The sequence below is a fragment of the Nycticebus coucang genome, chromosome 14 (assembly GCF_027406575.1).
Source record: "Nycticebus coucang isolate mNycCou1 chromosome 14, mNycCou1.pri, whole genome shotgun sequence".
NCBI classification, from domain to species: domain Eukaryota; kingdom Metazoa; phylum Chordata; class Mammalia; order Primates; family Lorisidae; genus Nycticebus; species Nycticebus coucang.
Window position 1 is genome coordinate 43,421,440 of NC_069793.1, and position 19,666 is coordinate 43,441,105.

The following is a 19,666-nucleotide window of genomic DNA, read 5'->3' on the forward strand; positions in this document are numbered from 1 at the left end:
CTTGTGATCATGGGAAGTGGGAGTCCTCAGCCTATCTGCTCCTAAGACACTAAGAGACAAGTGACAAATACAAGCCGAGCTAGTAAAGTGCTAGATCAATGTACTAGAGAGACAGCTTTTGGAAAGGTGAGTTCAGGAGGCTAACAGAGAGGTCACAGAGTGGAAGTAGGCCTATAGGACATGTCAAAGGGAAGCACAAATGGAGCTCCTACTGCTCAATTTGGATTCCACTAACACTCAATCCTTGACTTAACTTGCTGACTCTCTTTTAAGTGCAGCCTATGTCAATTTGATAGGACTCTAATATGACTCCACCAAATTCTCCAGCCACTTCAGGAGCAATGAGCAAACAAAGACCTGATGACTCCCTCTCCTGCCCTGGTGAGGACCCTTCTAGCCTTAACTGTCAGGAGGAACAGAAGGGAAGACATGTGGCTCTAAGAGATCTCCCCCTGGAACTCACTGTTGGGATTAGAAAGCCACCTCATTTTTCAGAGTCTCTATTTCTATCTGTTAAAACTGAAATAATTAAATGTAGCAGGTTCCTAATCACTTAAATCTTCTGATTCTCATGGAAAGTTTAAGTATATTGACACAAGTCTATGGAACAGAGTAGAAAACCAGTGATGAACCCAGCCTCATATCGCCATCTGATCTTTGATAAACCAAACAAAAGCATACACTGGGGAAAAGAGTCCCTATTGAATAAATGGTGCTAGGAGAACTCGTTAGCCACATATAAAAAATTGAAACGATTCACGCTTCTCCATTCTTGTGATGCTTTACTAAGAATAATGTCTTCCACTTCCATCCAGGTTAATACAAAGGATGTAAAGTCTCCATTTTTTTAATGGCTGAATAGTATTCCATGGTATCCTATGTACTCAATTTTGATATGAGGACAATTAATGACAATTAAGGTTATGGGGGGGAAGCAGAAAGAGGAATGGAGGGAGGGGGGTGGGGCCTTAGTGTGTGTCACACTTTATGGGGGCAAGACATGATTGCAAGAGGGACTTTACCTAACAATTGCAATCAGTGTAACTGGCTTATTGTACCCGCAATGAATCCCCAACAATAAAAAAAAAAAAAAAAAAAATTGAAACGATGCCTCCACCTCTCACCACTTACAAAAGTTGACTCACACTGAATAAAAGATTTAAATCTGAAACACAAAACAATAACAACTCTAGAAGAAAACATGGTAAAAACTCTTAACAATATAGGCCCGGGGAAAGATTTTATGAAGACGACCCCATTGGCAATTGCATCAACACCAAAAATAAACAAATGGGACCTGAGCAAACTTAAAAGTTTCTGCATAGCTAAGCACACAATAAACAAAGCAAACTGACAACTGCCAAAAGAGGAGAACATATTCTCATGTTACAAATATGACAAAGGGCTAATAACCAGTATCTATAGAGAACTCAAGCAAATCAACAAGAAAAGAGCAAACGATCCAATTAATCACTGGACAAGAGATAGGAACAGAACTTTCTCCCAGAAAGACAGAGGAATAGCCAACAAATACATGAAAAAATGCTCATTGTCTCTAAGCAATCAGAGAAATGCAAATCAAAACCACTTTGAGATATCACCTAACCCCAGTGAGAATAGCCCACATCACAAAGTCCAAAGCTGCAGATGATGGTGGGGATGTGGAGAGCAAGGAACACTTAGATGCTGCTGGTAGAATTGCAAACTAATAAAGCCTCTTTGGAAAGAAGTATGGAGAATCCTCGAAGAGGTAAAAGTAGATCTTCCATTTGACCCTGGAATCCCATTACCCAGGTAACTACCCAGAAGAAAAACAATCATTTTACCATAAGGACATTTGCACTTGAATTTTTATTCAGTAGATCAATTCATATTCACAAAGAGGTAGAAACAACTCAATTGCTCGACAACCTATGAACGGATTAATAACCTGTGGTATATGTATGCTATGCAATATTATTCAGCCATAAAAAAAGATGGAGACTTTACATCTTTTGTATTTACCTGGATGGAATTAAAGAACATGCTTCTTATGAAATTATCTCAAGAAGGGAAAAATAAGCATCCCGTGTCCTCAATACTAATTTGAAGATAGTAGATAAACAACTACAGGCCCGCATGAGAGAAAACCACAGTTAAATTCAAGAAGTGGGGAGAGGGAAGGGGCTCAGTAAGCTTCCACCTAACAGGTACAATGTAAGGGTATATGACACACCTCCTGGGTGAAGGACTCAAATACAACTCAGACTTTTCCTAACAAATGCAAAAAAAAAAAACCTCATCACATGTACCTTTGTATGAATCTAAAACTTTAAAAAAAGAAGAAGAAAGGGAAAAATGGGGGGAGAGGGTAAAGAAGGAAAAAGGAGGGGAAAGGAAGAGATAGGAGGGGAGGAAAAGGGAGGGGAAAGAAGAGGTGGGAGGGGAAGGGGAGGGGAAAGGAAAGGACGGAGGATACAGGGAGGGGAGGGGAGGGGAGAGGAAAAGAAAGTATATAGGAATCGTTAGTGATCCACTGGTCTAACCCCCTTCCTTTCAACCACCCTTCCCTGGATACTGTGGCTCACTACCCAGATCCCTCTGTGTGACCAATGGACACATTCCTATAGCCGCAGGGACAGCTGGCAACCAACAGCTCTCTACTGACCAGTGATCTAGGACTAATCCTGGGCTACAGAGGGCCATTGTTCCCAAGGTGGTTGAGGAAGATGGTCAAACTGGCCCTGTGTCCTAACTCAGAACAATTCTGAAAGGCCAGTCTAGCTGCAGAGAGCCCTGTAGCAGTGATTGAGGCATTTCTTGTTACCACTGCAGCTCAACTTCTCCTTCTGCCCAGCTCTACTTCCTTCGCTGCCAGAATCGATCCTGAGAGCACTTCCTGACACGGTGCATGCAAAGCACCATTTAAGAGTCTGTTTCTTCTCAGAACCTGACCTGTGGCAACCCCACTCCCTGCCCAAACACTCCATTCCTCTGTCCCCGCCTCAGTGAGTGGCAGGGACACCCATCCCAGCATCCACACCCGGTGCCTGGAGTCCCTCCAAGCTCTCTCTCTTACTCAACCCCTGTCCCAATCACTGCCCAAATCCTACCAGTGCTTCCTTCTTCCATTTCTCAGGTCGATCTGCTTTTCTTCCCCCAACCTCTGCCCCCAGACACTGTCTCCATTTAGGCTAGTGTCATCCCTCTTCTTTGTATACAGAAAAATCCTAACTCTCCCACGTCCTAGTCTCAGGTTTCTTTCATCCTTCCCCACACTATGGTCAGGCATATTTTTTAAAGAGCCCTGTTTAAAATTATTATGGTCCCTAATGCCCCCAGAATAAAGTCCAAATTCCTTAATTAGCTCGCAGGGCCAGGCATGTTGCTCCACCTTGTCTCAAGCTTCAGGGTTCACCCTCCCAGGCATTCACACCTCCACATACGCTGTAGCCACGCTCTCTCTCACTTCCAGGCTCCGCACACGCTGGTCTCTTCTATAGCAACACTGCAGGACATGCTGTCCACCTTGCACCAGCAGCCTCCCAATCCCCATCAGTTTCAGCTTAGGCCTGACTTCCCTCAAGAAGTTACTCCTGACCTCTAACATCAATTAGTTGCCCCAACTTTGTGCTTCTATTGCACTTTGGTCCTAGCACTAACTAAGCACATATCACATTGTATCCTATTTGCCCATTTAATTGTATACCCCCCACCACCTACTGCAACTTCTATGGGGGTAGGAAATGTGTCTTTTCATAGTTTTATCTCCAGCCCCAAGTCCAGGATCTCTCTGGACTTATTATTTGCAATAATAAATAGTTGCAGAATTAATGAGGTTCTATCTGGTCACGAAAACCAGTCAAATTTCTTGATCTCCAAATCAGAGTTATTTGGGCTGTTCAATCAACAGTTATTTGGGCTGTTAAACATTGAAAGTGATATAAAAAGGAAGTGGAGGATAAATATAGTTTTATAGGTAGGAACTTTCCTCCCTTCACTAAGTAAAAAGCTATCCCTAATCGTCTTCTAAGCCTCAATCTTCCAGATAAATCAGTATGACTGGTCCTAATGATGATCCAGATTCCCAAATTTACTTGCATGTGGAAACCACGCCTCCAACTCCTGAAATTCCTGTGTAATACATTTCCACACTCCCAAACACAGCTGCTGCCAACTTGGCAAGGTGGCTCGTTCCAGAGTGACAGTTTGCTAAGTGCACTGCTGTCAAATCTGCCATCTGCTTCTTGACCCAGGCTAGGAAGCAAAGAAATAGACTTTTCTTTCTCCTTTGCCCCTTGCCAGTCCTACAATGGTATTAACATGCCTGCTGATCTGTCTTAAAACATTTGCCCAATTCCTTTCTCCCTCCTTGACAGATTCATCCCAGAACTTCTATCTGGAGATAAGAATGTCTCATTATTTGCATTCATACCACATATGAAGACATGTCCATCCCTCAAATCCACCTGTCTAGTATAAAAATTAAATGTCCACTGAACTTTACATCCTCACACAGCAGGAGGGTGTTTGGAGGCAGATGAATAGTATGGACATAGCCCCGCATGTATCAGCCAGTTGCAACTTTGGCACAGGTGCAGAACGTACGTGTCCATGAAGTTATCTTAGGGCAAATTCCAGGATCACCACTGGAGGTCACAGAATTTCTCCTGCTTTCTCATACTCACCCCACTTCTCTGACAGTGCCCCTCCTTCCTGCTACTGCCCTGGTAGGCCTAACATCAGTCCTCATTATCCGACCTCTCCATCTACCGCCAAACGGCTCGTTTTTTGATGTCTGAGTAAATTCAAGCAAGGTGAGTCAGGCTCTGGCGCTTTTGGCTAGGGCATTTGGGACTCTGTTCCAACAGCTTTTAGTGTAAGTAGAAATGTAAATGAATACCTAAAGCACTTCCTATCACACTGGTAACATGCAAACTGGAATATTTCACAGTGCCCGAGCACAACATTGAAACCTGGCACCAGCACCCTTCTCCATTACGCCAGAAACAAATGTCCTGGGCATAGTAAGAAAGACTTATGCCACTGTATCGTTCTGCACCCTCCGACATCTGGCTCTTCAAATTTGACCTTGATTTCTCTAGTGCAATGATTGGACGCTTTTGCCATTTGGGTGTGCACTGAATAAACAACTGACAGGTACGGCTGGATGCCTCTGTCAGGGGTGGATGTGAGGCTTCTCTGTCTTTATTTAGGCATTTGTACTCCACACACACTCTGGCCATCCCTTGGCACTCAGCAGCTTAGCATGTCAAAATCAGCACTCTGTTTTACACTTTAAAGGAGAGCAGCAGATCAGAGGGGCTGAACACCCAAGGATCCTTCTTCCCTCACTGAGCTAGTACACAGCCCTGGCATCGGATATGTGTATCACCTCTTACGAGCAAGACACCCACATCAAACTAGTCATCCCTCAGGCACCTCCAACTCTCACACACCAAATGGCATGTAACATTCGCCAAACTACTTCCTCCACCTGTCTTATTTCTGTTAATCACACTATGAGTCTCCCACAGGCTCTGGTTCAAAACCTGCCAACTGTTCACTCACAGACCCTCTGTCCCTGATCCATGCAAAACAGTGTGTGTGGAGAATCTATCACACACCAGGTCCTCTGGCTGTTACTCCTCTGCATCTCCCCAGGCAGTGTCTGCCTGCCAGTCTCATCACCTCTGCCTGGAATATGCCCAGATCCCACCCCTAGGCCCCCTTGCCTAAAATTATTTGAGCTCTCTTGATGCAGTGGCCATTCAAAGAGCATATCTTTGATTATGCCACAACCATGGTTGAAAACCTTGCTTTTAAGTACCCAAACCAATGCTGCTTCATTGCCATGACTTTGCCCTCTGTGTGATTCCCTCTGGCAGGTATGTTCCTGCCTACCTGATAAACTCCTACTCATTGGTCAACACCCTGCTCAGCTGTTACCTATGAAGTTTTTCTCTCTCTCACTCTCCCCTCACACACACACAAGATGGACTTGATCACTCCTCTGTGCTACCTCTGTATCTTATACAGTGTTCCTGTTAAATAACACTCCTCATTGGAAGAACGTGGGCATCTCTCTGGAAAGCAATGGGTGGAGCAGACAGGTAAGAGCATGAGCTCTGGAGTCTGACCCTACCTGAACTTTATTTTGGGTCCACCAAAGCTGAGAGACCTTGGACAAGTTACTTCTCTCTATGGTTCACTTCCCGATCTGTAAAACGGGGATGACGGTGGAATCTACTTTGGGTTGTTAGCAGAATTAAATGAACGAATGCACATAAAATGCCTCAGCACAGTGATTGACATAGAGCAAATGGGCCACGTGCATTCACTGTGGTATCCAGAACAGTGTTTGGGAGAGGGACCCCGGTAAGGATTCCTGGAAGGCTTCCACGGAATACAGTCTTCCACATCCATCCCCAAAACACCTTTGCAGCTTCATTTCTACTTCTTCAGCTAAAAAAAAATTCTGAGTTCACGGAGCACACTCTACTTTGTCCTCTGCCACCTCTCTTCCTTTGCAAATGCTGCCCTTTATAAAGGAAAGATTTCTTCTCCATCTGCCTTCTACCCTCCCCTCTTTCATAGTTCTCAAATCTGTCTACCTAAAGAATATGGATTTCAGGATACCCTTGCCTGGAGATTCTGATTTAGTAGGGCTGGGAGGGGCCCTGGGAATGAACAGTTGAAGCAGCCCCCCAGGAGATTTTAATGTGCAGCAAGGTATGTCAAATACGCCTTGAATAGAGCAGACACCCACAAGTGTTTAAGGAATGAAACTCCTGCACCACTTTGCACCCCCGTGGATGCTCAGATAAAGTTCTTTCCTATTTCCAAAAGATACAAAAGTATTGCAGTTCCTGAGGCCATGACAAGTGCAAGAACACTTACTCAGTGAGCAGACAAAACCATTTGCTTTTATATACGGGCTCCTTTCTTTCTGAGTTAGATCAATACCTTTCCTCAACGTTCCTGGAATACTGCCCCACCTAAACCCAGAGAGAAGCTTAAGAAAAATTTTTTAATGCACATGTGATGAATTTCACATGGAGCAACTGTCCAGAAAAAAAAAATCAAAATAAAAAACTGACCCAAGAAAAAACTTAGTATTAAACAATAGTTGTTTCAACTATATTCATAAAAATGCTAAATGTGAATAGACTAAGTCAATAAAATAATGCAGATTGTCAAATTATTAAGAGATTAAAAAGATTCAATGATATGTTTTTCATACACCATACACTTTATTTTTTGTCTTTTTTCTAGATTTTTTAATTGATATATAAACTGCATATTTATGGTGTACAACTTGATGTTATGAAATTCATATATATTGTGGAATAGCTAAATCAAGCTAATTAGTATATGCATTATCTCACATAGTTATCATATTTGATTAGAACAACCAAGTAAATATTCTCCATCATTTTTCTGATGTGAAAACATTTGAGAACTTCTAGAAATTCCCCCAATTGGTGTTATACTCTCCTCTAACTGCCTTCATTCTCCTCTTCTCCAATCCACTGCTCAACTCCCCAAAGACATCTTCTAGAAGGTTAAAAATATTTAACTTGGCTCCACTTCCTTGAGGAGGCATCCCAAGCTCATCGCCAGTATCCTCCACCACCTTCCCAGGCTGTTCCTCTGGGTCTACCAGTGCTCCCTACACAATATCTCTAACATCAGGGCATTTACTTTTTCTGAACACTGCAAACCATGTTTCTAACTCAAAAATGAGCTCCTTTAAAGCAGGGAGGGCCCCTTCATCTTTATTCCAACCAGGCACCAGTATGCAATAACTGTCTAGTGCATATTTCTATTAAAAACTAGAGAGAAATCAAAGCCCTCTGGCCCAGAGGCTCTCAACCTTTTAATTATCAGAGGTGCCTTGTATCTTTTTTTTGGTAAATTTTTCTTGAGCAGTGTTTTTAATAATTTATTTGTATTCCCACTTTATTAAACTCTGAATATACCAAACTACAAGTTGGAACTGCTGAGAAAATTAATGCTACTGAACTAAATTGCTATGAATTTAACACACAGGCAAAAAAAAAAATTCCACCCTTATGTTTTAGTTGGTGTGTATCAACATCTTGGTAAGATTGAGCAACTTTCTGAAATAATTTTTAAAACTCCAAACTATCGGCGGCGCCTGTGGCTCAAGGAGTAGGGCGCCGGTCCCATATGCCGGAGGTGGCAGTTTCAAACCTAGCCCCGGCCTAAAGCCAAAAAAAAAAAACAAACTCCAAACTATCGAAATAATTAAAAATGACTACCCCCACCCGTCCGTCTAGTGAGAGGACAATTTAATGATATATATCAAGGGCCTTGAAAATGTCAGTCTTAGGCCCATTCTATTCTAGAGAATTGTATCGTAAGAAAATGCAAAATACAAAAACAAAAATGTGTTTTTCCATGCAAAACATGTTATTGAGGAGCAATTTGTAATAGTAAAAAATGAGAAACAACCTAGATACACAACAATTGGGGAATAGTTTTGAAAAAGTTATGCAACAGCCTTAACAATGTAATAAAACTATGAAGCTCATTAAAATGAGGCTTACACAGAATTTTTAAAATGTAGGGTGGTGCCTGTGGCTCAAGGAGTAGGGCGCCTGTCCCATATGCTGGAGGTGGTGGGTTCAAACCCAGCCCCGGCCAAAAACCACAAAAAAAAAAAAAAAAAAAGAATTTTTAAAATGTAGTATTCCATGTAAGTGATGATGGTAAGTCAACAAAGTGGAATATACAATTGTCTCAACTTGATTTCAACTATCTACACATACAAAAAAATGTAAGGCAAATGAAATCACTGAACTTTCCAAAGTAATTTGCTTCCAAGTGGTGGTATTCTGGGTGAATTTTTTATCTTGGTCTTTATCTTTCTCTGTTTTCTAATGTTATACAATAAGTGCCTCGCTTTTATAACATTTTAAAATATCAAAAGTTGGACCAATCTTCCTTTTCCAGTTGCATAAGATGGCCTAGTAGGTTGCTGACTTGCTCCCTTTCTGTTTTCTGGATGAAGGCTTCTAAGGCTATAAATTTCCCTCTTAGGACTGCCTTTGCACTGTCCCACAGGTTTTGATAGTTTGTGTCTTCATTATCATTCTGTTCCAAAAATCTGATGATTTCCTTCTTAATCTCATCTTTGACCCAGCTATCATTAAGCCTAGAGTTATATATATAAACATTTACTCATACAAATCATAAAACACAAATATACTCTAGCAAGGTGAAGGGGTGAGAAGGGAGAGCGGAGCTAGCAGGGGGAGGGTGATTGGTGGGAGAAGGGAGGGCATTTGGTGGGATCTCTCTAAATGTGCTTAATGCAAGGCTATGTTTCAAAATAACTAAGAGTAAATTTTAAAAGTCTTACCACAAAAAATAAGTGAGATGATGGCAGTGTTAATCAGCTTGATTTAAGCACTCCATATTACATAGCAAATCATCACATTGTACCCATAATGTATACAGTTATAATTTTAATTAAAAATTAATTTAAAAAAGAAAATTAACAAATAAGGAATAAAAATATCAAAAGGTTAAAACACAAAACTGCTGAAGGCCTTATTACTCACATGTCCAAACAACAACTATCAAAAGAAAATATTCACAGATGTGTTCAGGAACTCAAAATAATGAATTACTTTTATTTCTTTGAACTATGTCCATACTGTTTTCCATAGAAGTTGTACTAATTGGCAGTCATAACAAAGTGTATAAGCTTTCCTTTCTCCATACATCCACACCAGCATCTACCGTTTTTGGACTTTTTAATAAAATCCATTCTAACAGGAGTAAGGTATATGTATATTGTGGAATACTACTCAGCCATGAAAAAGGATACCTTTTGCAACAATTTGGATGGAACTGGAGACCATTATCCTAGTGAAGTATCTAAATAATGGAAAATGAACGCCACATGTATTTGCTATTAAATTGGAACTAACTGAAGAGCACAAATCTGTATAGACAGAAGTAAAACTCAATGGAAATCAAGCAAGGGGGAGTAGGGAGGAGTGCATGAGTTAAAACCTACCTAAAAGGTACAATGAACATTATCTGGGTGATGGTCACACTTATAACCACGACTCAAGCATTATTAAAGTGGTCCATGTAACGAAAACTATTCTACCCTCATAATACTTTGAAATTTAAAAAAAAATGATAAACTAAAAAAACTCATGTTTTTTAACAAATTCCTAATAGTTTTTCAACTTTTTTGCCTGCCATTATATAGGATATTAAGATTGGAGAAAATAATCTGCACCTACCAACAACTATTTTTCTATCATGAGATTTACCTATAGTTCAATACTCAGACACTTGAGCTACCAGCATTGCCAGACATACTTCCAAAAGCTTATGGAACAGAAACAAGAAAGCTCTTTTCTTTAGACCAACTCTGTGTATACCCTCCAGAACAATGGGTATTCTGTGCCAACCATGAAAATAAGGAAGATACCAGAATTCCTTTTGAAAGAGTTCAACAAATATTTGGGCTGCTGTGGCCAGATCAGCTCTCCCCACTTCCACTAGCTGACAGTCTGTTTTTGTTAAAAAGACAGACTACTCTGTTTGAAGGACCAACTGACAGTGGTGGGCTTCTTTGGGTAATGAAATAACCGTGAATAATATCCAGAGGATGCCACGTATCTCACCAGAACTCTTCTGGAGAAGACCATATTATCTGATGAAAAAAACAAGCTTTGCAGTTAACAAAATTAGTTTGATATCTCAACTCTGTCACTCACCAGCTTTGTGACCTTGGTGAGTTAACTTTCCCAAGCCTGAGCTCTTAGTAAAACAGAGATAACAACACCTACCATAAAGGCTGCTGGGGACAATTCATTAGGGTAATGGAATGAAAGCACCCAGCCCGGTACATGGCACACACCAAGGATTCTAAATGATAGCTTTTATTCTCACAGCTTGCCTTGAGGTTCATTTCACTTATTTCATTTGAAATAGTGCCCTTTGCAATACAAATGAAAAGAAGACTTTTAAATCATTACATAACATGGACAAGTCAAAGTTGAAGGAAAATTGCTTCAGTGTTTTAACTGAATTTCATCCTGAAATTCCTAACAAAAGCCCCATAATGACAAGAAAATCTAGCTACAACCTCACAAAAGCCAAAACACAGAATTTGTCCTTAATTTGATTATTCAAAATGAGGGGACTGAAGCCCATGGAGGTTAAGAATTATAGGCTTACAGATCAATCCTACTCTGTTGTTTGACCCTGAACAAATGGCTTAACCCCTGTGAACACAAGTTTCCTCCACATAGACTGGGGTAGTAACAGTAATAAGAGTTGGAAAAATTTGAAAGAAAAAAAAATAGCCCATGTTAAGTGTCTACCACATAGCAAGCGATTAAAATAGTCTGGCTCTTTTTATCATATATTTACTATTACATCAACTGCTAATGCTTCATTTCATCAATGTCAATCACCAAAGAAACAGGTAAAATAAATCTCAAAACACAGAGGTCCACTCTGAGCCTCAGTCAGTACTTACGTCGGCAGACCTTACAGCACTGGCCAGCAATGTGCACGGGGAGGGAGTCTGGGGAACAATTGAGAGGGGGGCAGGACATCCTTCGGCATTCCACAGCACCACTCTGAGAAGGGAAGAGAGGAAGGAAGAACAGGGGAAAAAAATCTCAAGAGTATTCTTGAAAAGATTCTATTGTCATAAAAGTTCACGTCTCAGCCCAGAAACCTTATCAGGGAAACATAAGCAGGATGAGGAATTCCCAGTCCACCCCAGCACCACAGATAACATACTTTCTCCAGCCTGAATGAACCCGCGCCACCTCAATTCCTTTTCTGATAGACATCACCGGCTTCATCCCACCTGCCCACGTGGGCTACATAGATGATGCAGAAAACACAAAGTCTATTTTAACAAGAACATAAATAACACATTTGCAGCCCCTGTCAATCATTTCTGAGGCTCTAACAATCTGTTTTGTATTTTCCTGGACAAACAATAGCATTCTCCAGATATTTATCAAGTAATTTCAGCTGGACAGGTTTTACATACTAATTTTTGGAGGGAACTTTTGTAATTCTCTCAAACAGATGAAGAAGTGTACAAATCATGGATATGCCAAAAGCTGTGGGCTGGGAGAGGGAACGCCTTGCAGTTTTCTCTAAAACAGGTTATGAATATATCTTGTAAAATACAATTAAAAGACCTAGAGTCTGATTAACCCCCCTTTTTAAATGTATTCTAACCATGACTAAAGCTAACAGTTGTTTAAAAATCAGTAGAGCCTCTTCCTTTATCTGTATTCCAAATTCTAAACAGTACATTACTGAATAATAATATTAAGTCAAATTAGAATGTGTTGGCCATGGAAAGCAGATTTTAATTTTGAAGTATTTATATAACAAATGACACTTTTCCAGCATGACTTCACAATTGCTCAGACGGATAGCGAGTGCTGTTTAAAAAGGTAACACTTCCTAAATTTAACATTACATACTAAAGAACCAGATTACACTGTCATTACTGAACCTGTCCCCTGACCACTGCTGCTATTTATTTATTTGTGGAGGGGCTTACTTTGCAGGTGCAGTTCCTGCAGTGGTCACCGTCAACCCAGGAGTCTTGGTCTCGATAGAGCAGTCCACTCACTTGACAGGTCTTTTCACAATGACAGTTCTCCAGTTGACTAAGTCTTGTCTCTGCATAATTTAGCTGCAAACAAGAATTACTAAGTATAACTTCTAGATGTTGATTGCATCATCCTAACAAGGCTAGCAGAAAAAAGAAAAGAAAAATTCCAAACAGAAAGAGGAAAAAAATGTTCAGAGTAGGTCCCTGATCCTTAGCGGAATCTGTTTTTCTGGTTTGTGGGATTTTTTAAACAAGGTAGAATTGCTCTAAATTGAAGACATATTGTCTCCCATGGTCTAATGAATACCAAATGAGACATTGAACTGTATCTCAGAAACCTCACGGGTGTTCATAAATGTGTATACTTTCAGCTCAAGCCCACACAGAAACACTCATAATGGATAAGTTCTCAAGGATTCGTTACAATGTTTACAGGAGATTTAATCAGAACTCCAGTGCACTCACACTCATCTCCCACCATCCTCTCCATGTTCTTCTAAACAGAATATCGTGGTTTACAAACTAGGAAGTCACTGCTTGCTCTCTGATGAAGAATTCTGGAGAGCTGGAGCCACAAAACAGAAGTCTCAAGAGGATTTCGTTTCCCCCCCTCACCCCCCGCTACCCCAGTCAAGATTCCTCAACTGGAATGCCCCAGGAATTAACCTTGGTGGTCATATAAGGTCAGGAGAGGTAATTAAACTTAGTTAAGATCAGGATTTTGTAAAACATAAATTTTATCATTTTTCTAATGATAAATGAATGATAAATGATTACCACTAATGAATGGTAATCATTACCATTAACCATAGAGTCTTAGAATCTTCCCACTGAAAGGGATTATAATAATCTCACAAGAAACCCCTAGTGATTATTGAGCTTCTGTTTGGACATCTCCAGTGGAGGGACACTTATTATCTTGCAAAAAAAAGGCACTTTTTATGTTAGCTCTGGAATTTTGAAACATCTTTCTAGGTTTAACCTATAGAATCTCTCCTTTTGTGCTGCTGGATCAAGGTTTTCCTTAGAATGCATCCTGAGCAAGCCTCATCTTCAAACATTTAAGGCTAATCTGTCCTCATCTCTCTCTTGACCACATTCAACACCACCAAGTCCCCTCAACAGCTCCTCGTAACATGGCTTTAGTTCTCTCTTCTAATCACTTTTCATGTAACCCACTCCAGTTTGTCTTCAAAAATATGGTGCAAAAAAACCCTAAACATAATACTTTGGTGTGATGCCTGTTGCCATGTCCATACCAAGAGTAACTGAACCAAGTATCAATATTATCCTCTTATCTTTTCTTTACATAGAGACCACCATGATTGAAAAAGTAATTCCACTTCCTAAGATTTTTCCTAACAGTCTATCTTTTTCCTTCTCAATCATATGTATGCGTCTGTCTTAAGTACTTTCTCCACATAGATCGATTGAATCTTTAATGCAAGTAAGACCATTTTGAGCTAATATTTTAGGTATAATAGTTGAACCTGAGGAATAATGACTTCCATCACCTTTCTGCATTAACTATGGTTGCGTTCTATGTACACTCATCTCAATTATTCATAACATTTCTACTTACTGGAAGTGGAATCCACGTGCAATTCTAACTTTTTTTGGTCATTTATTTCATTCTTTTCCTCTAGGATTTTAAAATTTCTTAGAAAAACATGTTCCTTGTCTGCCTTTTGTGGATGGTAGCCAAAGGAAGAGAAAATAACGAAAGGATCCTGAACAAAATGCATGCACTGTGGTCATCCAACAAAGAACTGAGTTGATTCTACCTGAAATATTAGCTTCCTATCACTCCCTCTATTAAGCAAGATCTTCCAAAAATTCATTTCATTTAAATCAGCCGGATAACAGAATTCTAGCATTACAATCATCAAGTTCTTTGGAAATTCTTTAGGAAACAGATAAAATACATTTCCAATAGTCATCCCTCAGGGTCCATGGGGGATTGCTTCTAGAACTCTCTACAGCTTCCAAATCCACTAATGCTCAATTCCCTTATATAAAATAGTGTAGTATTTGCATATAACCTACACACACACATTCACACATTCCAAATCATCTCTAGATTACTTGTAATAAGTAATACAACACCTACACATCACTTCTTTTGTACAGATTCAATGTAGTACACAGCAAATTCAAGTTTTGTTTTCAGTAACTTTGTTGAATTTCTCTGAATATTTTTGATCCAAGCTTGTTTGAATCCATAGGTGTGAAACCAACAGATAGAGAGATAATAAAAAGTGATAGTTTATCACTTCATATCCTTACTTCATTTCTATAGCCACAATAATCCTACATAAGGTAGTGACTGATGTATGTATGACCTTGGATTTAACAGCAAATAGTTGAACTAGATCTCCATTTTTCCTAAAAAAGGCTCAGAATTGGGTGCCCTTGTGAGAAGAGCAGTGCCTGCTTTCCTGTAACAGTCTGTATCACTCCAAGAAAGAAGTTCGTAAAGACTAAACGATTGAAAAGGCAATTGTCTATCTACCCAAGTTTTCTAAAAATCTAGAACCTTAACTAAGGGTAATATTGGCAATTTCTAGTACTGCCCCAGAAGGTAAGCTATACTTACCACAAAACTCAATTCCAAGGAAAACCTTAGTTTTAACATAATCAAAGTATTCTCAAGATTTATTTTGTTTCTATTTTTAACATACTTAGCCTTTTCTGACAATTCTGAAAAGCTCTAATCTCTCTAATAATGAGTTCATCAGATGGACATAAAGGCAAAGGGATATAAAGGTAAAAAGTTAATTTTTCAAAGGCATTTAATATGTAGTCTTGCCTTCCCTTTTCCCCTGCTAAATCCTATAACAACAATAAAAGAGACAAACAACTCTACATCAAAAAATTGGATTACATTTTCTGCCACTGGCATTAGCATACTAAATTTACACAAATTCATTTTCAAAAGCTATTTCTCTGCTACCTGCCATTTTCTCCAAGAATATCTGCAGATCCAAAACAGATAGGGTATCAAATCTACATCTCTATTCTACCTTCCTTTGGTTCACATATTTATTTAAGCAACCACGGACCAAATCATTGATTCTCAATTCTACACATTCACAGGTAGACAGCAGAGGCCTTTTTCATAGAAGGAGGTCAATGAATGGATTTAAATACATTAGTCATATTGTGAATTGGCTTTTTTTTTTTTCCTTTGTAATACTATTTATTTGGCATTTGCTATATGGAAGGGAAAAAAAGAAATTTTCTATTGTTAAACCTTTTAGGCTTACTTGAAAAATCATTATTGAGCTCTTTGAAACAATGAAAATCTCAAAATTAAATATGTTACAAGCTGAAATGCCACTCCAAGTGCTGCTTGATTTGTATACAGATTTGTCAACATTTTAAACAGAAGTAATCAAGAAATTTCCAGTTTCTAGTGTCCCTTCTTTCTGAGCTTGAAGGTAGAGTGGAAGTAGAACACAGGTGGGATTAAGAGTAAGAGGGAGCCTGACCCCATCACAATGTACCTGTTCCTGCAAGTGGTTGGTTCCCACAATGTCAAGACTACCTGGGAGAAATTCTAGGATAAGCTAGGGGAATGGTGGACACTTGTGGATCACTACAGGATGTTTTAGGGGACCACATTACTTTAGGTAATGGCCCCACATCTTCTCTGCCTTAAAAAAAGTGTGGTTTGCCAAAATGCCAGGATTCCTTAAGAGAGCTCTTACCTACCCTGACCCCTGTCACCTGAATGTGAGTGCAAGCTGCTCTCCTGATCTGTTCTATATCAAGCCAGGATATAGTCGTTGACCAGCACCCACACTCCTAAAAGGAGAAAAGAAACAGTGAACACTCCTAAACAGACCTTAGGCTGATCTGGATTCTGGATGTGTTTGGTTTGACCTGACTTTGGCTATCACGTCCTGTCCAGCTTGTACACTGGGATGGCTTCCTCAAAGAGGCGGTGCCCACTTTGACCCAAGTATAAGGACTCCCTGCTGCCTTCCAGGACCTCATGGAGCCCAGACCCTGATAGCACCTCACAGCCTCTGTCTTGAGTGTGATTCCAAGCCACTGGAGAAGATGTACATTTCCTTAGAGTGCACCTTCCCTTCATGGTTGCCTACTTTTTCTAGATTTAACAGTATAAATGACAACAGCTACCACTGAATGTAGAATGTAGTACACCAGTGAATGTTCAGTATTATGTGCCATGCAGCAAACCGCACTTTCCCAGTCTCATGAAATCTTTACAAAATCAGGAATAATTGTCATCAAAATGGAACAAGTGTCTAGGACTTGTTCAAGGGTATAAACATCCAAGAAAGTGAAATAAGGGAGACTCAGAAGCTGACAAGGCTGACTCCAAAGCTCATTCACCATCTCTGCTGTGATCTGTGTGACTGGAAGCTCATCTTAACCATCGCTGCAGGACAAGCCAAATCAAACCTCCAAAGCTGATCCAACCCCATGAACTACTTCTTGCCATAGTAGCTTAATTAAACTAAAGACCAGATGACTCTGGAACCATAGAATTCTCTTTGCACCGAGAACCATGCTCAATTTCCAGCTTGCTTCTCACTTCCAGACTCTATCTCCTTCTGCTTCTACCAAGATGGCAGACTGCACACCCTGAAGGCCTTCACTGTGTGAGCCAACTAAAACACTGTATTCAATGTAGAACGAAAAACTTTTGAAAATCGTCACATAGCTGATGCAAAAGGAAGAAAGCTGCAAAGGCAGAAGGAAAGTGCCAGCAGGGTATCCCAGGAAATACGTGAACACCAAAGCTCACTGCATCCTGAACCTGCAGGCCTGGAGCTCCTTCTCTCACAGCAGCACAGAGAAGGGGGCGGGGCAGAGTCAGGGAACTGGGTCTTCCTGAAATGCTTGTCTGAAAGGGAACTGCTGCATGTACACAGCTATGATTTAATGAAGAAAAAAAAAAAAGACAGGGCACCGTTGTGCTGTATCTTCAGTTTTAAAGGGAACAAAAAGGAAATGAGGTTGGCACATACAAGGCACAGAAAGAAAACCTTCCTGTTCAGCCCTTGGTGCTAGCTCAAAGGGAAAATACATCTTCCTGGAGAATACGCAGAGAATCTTTTCCTGAGACTTCATGGGGCCCATCCTAGTTTATCAGTCTGATTTGAAGCAGTCTGTGGGTTCTGAAAATCCTTAAGTGGATAACGTAAGATAAGGGGGTGCAGAGCGGTCCTGATAGCAAAGCACATAGAATTTCAAAACAGAATTCAGCTAATTCCCACGTATTTCCAAGGAAAATAAGAAGTTCAGGGTACATTAACAAGGCCTTGTTTTTATTTTTTTATTTATTTCAACCACTAGCTGTGGTGGGAAGAGGCCTATGCTTCCCTAACCTAATATGCATAACGCGATGATACATTTCTAAACTATTAAGAATAGGGGGGCAAGACATGATTGCAAGAGGGACTTTGCCTAACAATTGCAATCAGTGTAACCTGGCTTATTGTACCCTCAATGAATCCCCAACAATAAAAAAAAAAAAAAAAGAATAGAGTATGTGGCTCAAAGGAGTAGGGCGTGGGTTCAAACCCAGCCCCAGGCCAAAAACTGCAAAAAAAAAAAGAAAAAAGAATAGAGTATGAATGTCTTACCACAAGTAAGTAAGCGAGGAGACAGTTACATTAATCGGTTAGAGGTAAGCATTTCACATTGTATACCAAATCACCACATTGTACCTCATAAATGTGTTAATGTACACACTTATGATTTAATAAAAATTAAAAGAAAAGCTGCTATAAGCCCTTGTTCACATATTTCACCCTGAACAGACATCATCTGTTGCACATCTCAATGAAAGGATCAAACACATTTGTCTTCTTCTCTCCTTTTGGGTTGCTCTTTCTTCTTGTTGGTATCTCCAGCCTCCTGCCAGTCTACCGCCTTCTCTCTATCAGTCACTCCCTCTTTATATCTTTTGTCTCTCTTTCCAACCCTCTTTTATTGAACTATAAACTTTCTCAATCATGATTCTCTTTTCGAGATCTAAGCACCTGAGTTCAGGCTCTGCCATGCACTTAGGAAAACATATCCGACCTTCCTGAACTTCGCTCTTCCCATCTGTAAAGGAGGCTAGGAAATGAAACCTAACTCATAGGATTGCTGTAAAGGATTTAAGTGACAGTCAATATAAATAAAGATTATAACTAACACATAGTAAATGCTTAACAAATATGACCTATTACAAGTGAATTTCCAGCTTTTTCTGGAATAAATTTGGGTGTCCACCCTGCAGCCTGTGGGCCACATGTAGATTATTTGAAGACTGTTTTGCTTACCTGTGGTCTTGGATATTAGCAAAAGTGTGCATGGACCTTTTTCGTTCTCATCAGCTTTCCCTAGTGTTGGTGTATTTGATGTGTGGCCCAAGACAACTCTTTTTCCAAGAGTTGTGTGGCATAAAAGAAAAATGGTTCAACACCCTGGTTAGAATCTTAGTTGGCAAACTAAGACCAGTGGCCCAAATCTGGCCCATCACTTACTTTTGTAAAGGCTGTGAGCTAAGAATGGTTTTATAGTTTTCAATGGTTACATTTTAAATGGTTATAAATGATTACAATTAACTGAAATAAGCATATACATGATATCCTCAATTTTGCCTCTTGACCTGTAAAGCCCAAAATTTCCTTGCTGATCCTTTACATCAAAATTTGGCCAACAATGAAAGTAGTCAGTTTTCAAATTGTAATTATATATACACTTTGGAAGGAACAGACTTACAAATCTGCTAAAATGCCAGAGGTGGAGTTTAGAAGGGGAATAAACCATTTTCTGCTTGCAATTGCCCATGATTAAATATCTCCTGCCTCACAAATGCCCATTTTGACATAATAATGTTTTGAAGACAGAGCTCAATGTGGCTCCCAGGTAATACATAACTAAAAAGAGAAAATGACATTCCCTACAATGGGGAAGAAAGAAAAAAGAAAAGGGCATCCTCAAAACTGGAGAATGGAGAACCGCAATCGCCTGGGACCGAGTGGCGTGTTTCTTGTTCCAAAAATTGGGTAGCAGCTAAAATGT

The 19,666-nt window shown here is 40.0% G+C and overlaps 1 protein-coding gene across 3 annotated transcripts in view; it reads right to left on the bottom strand.

Annotated features, from left to right (window-relative positions):
- The window catches only part of NELL1 (neural EGFL like 1), a 950,583-nt gene that overhangs the window by 734,135 nt on the left and 196,782 nt on the right, over positions 1–19,666 (bottom strand). For all 3 annotated transcript variants that reach the window (XM_053561806.1, XM_053561805.1, XM_053561807.1), the window contains 2 exons: positions 12,566–12,700; positions 11,513–11,615 (listed from right to left, as the gene is read on the bottom strand). In XM_053561806.1, coding sequence (XP_053417781.1) covers positions 11,513–11,615; positions 12,566–12,700 — 238 coding nt within the window. The remainder of the gene's footprint in view (positions 1–11,512; positions 11,616–12,565; positions 12,701–19,666) is intronic.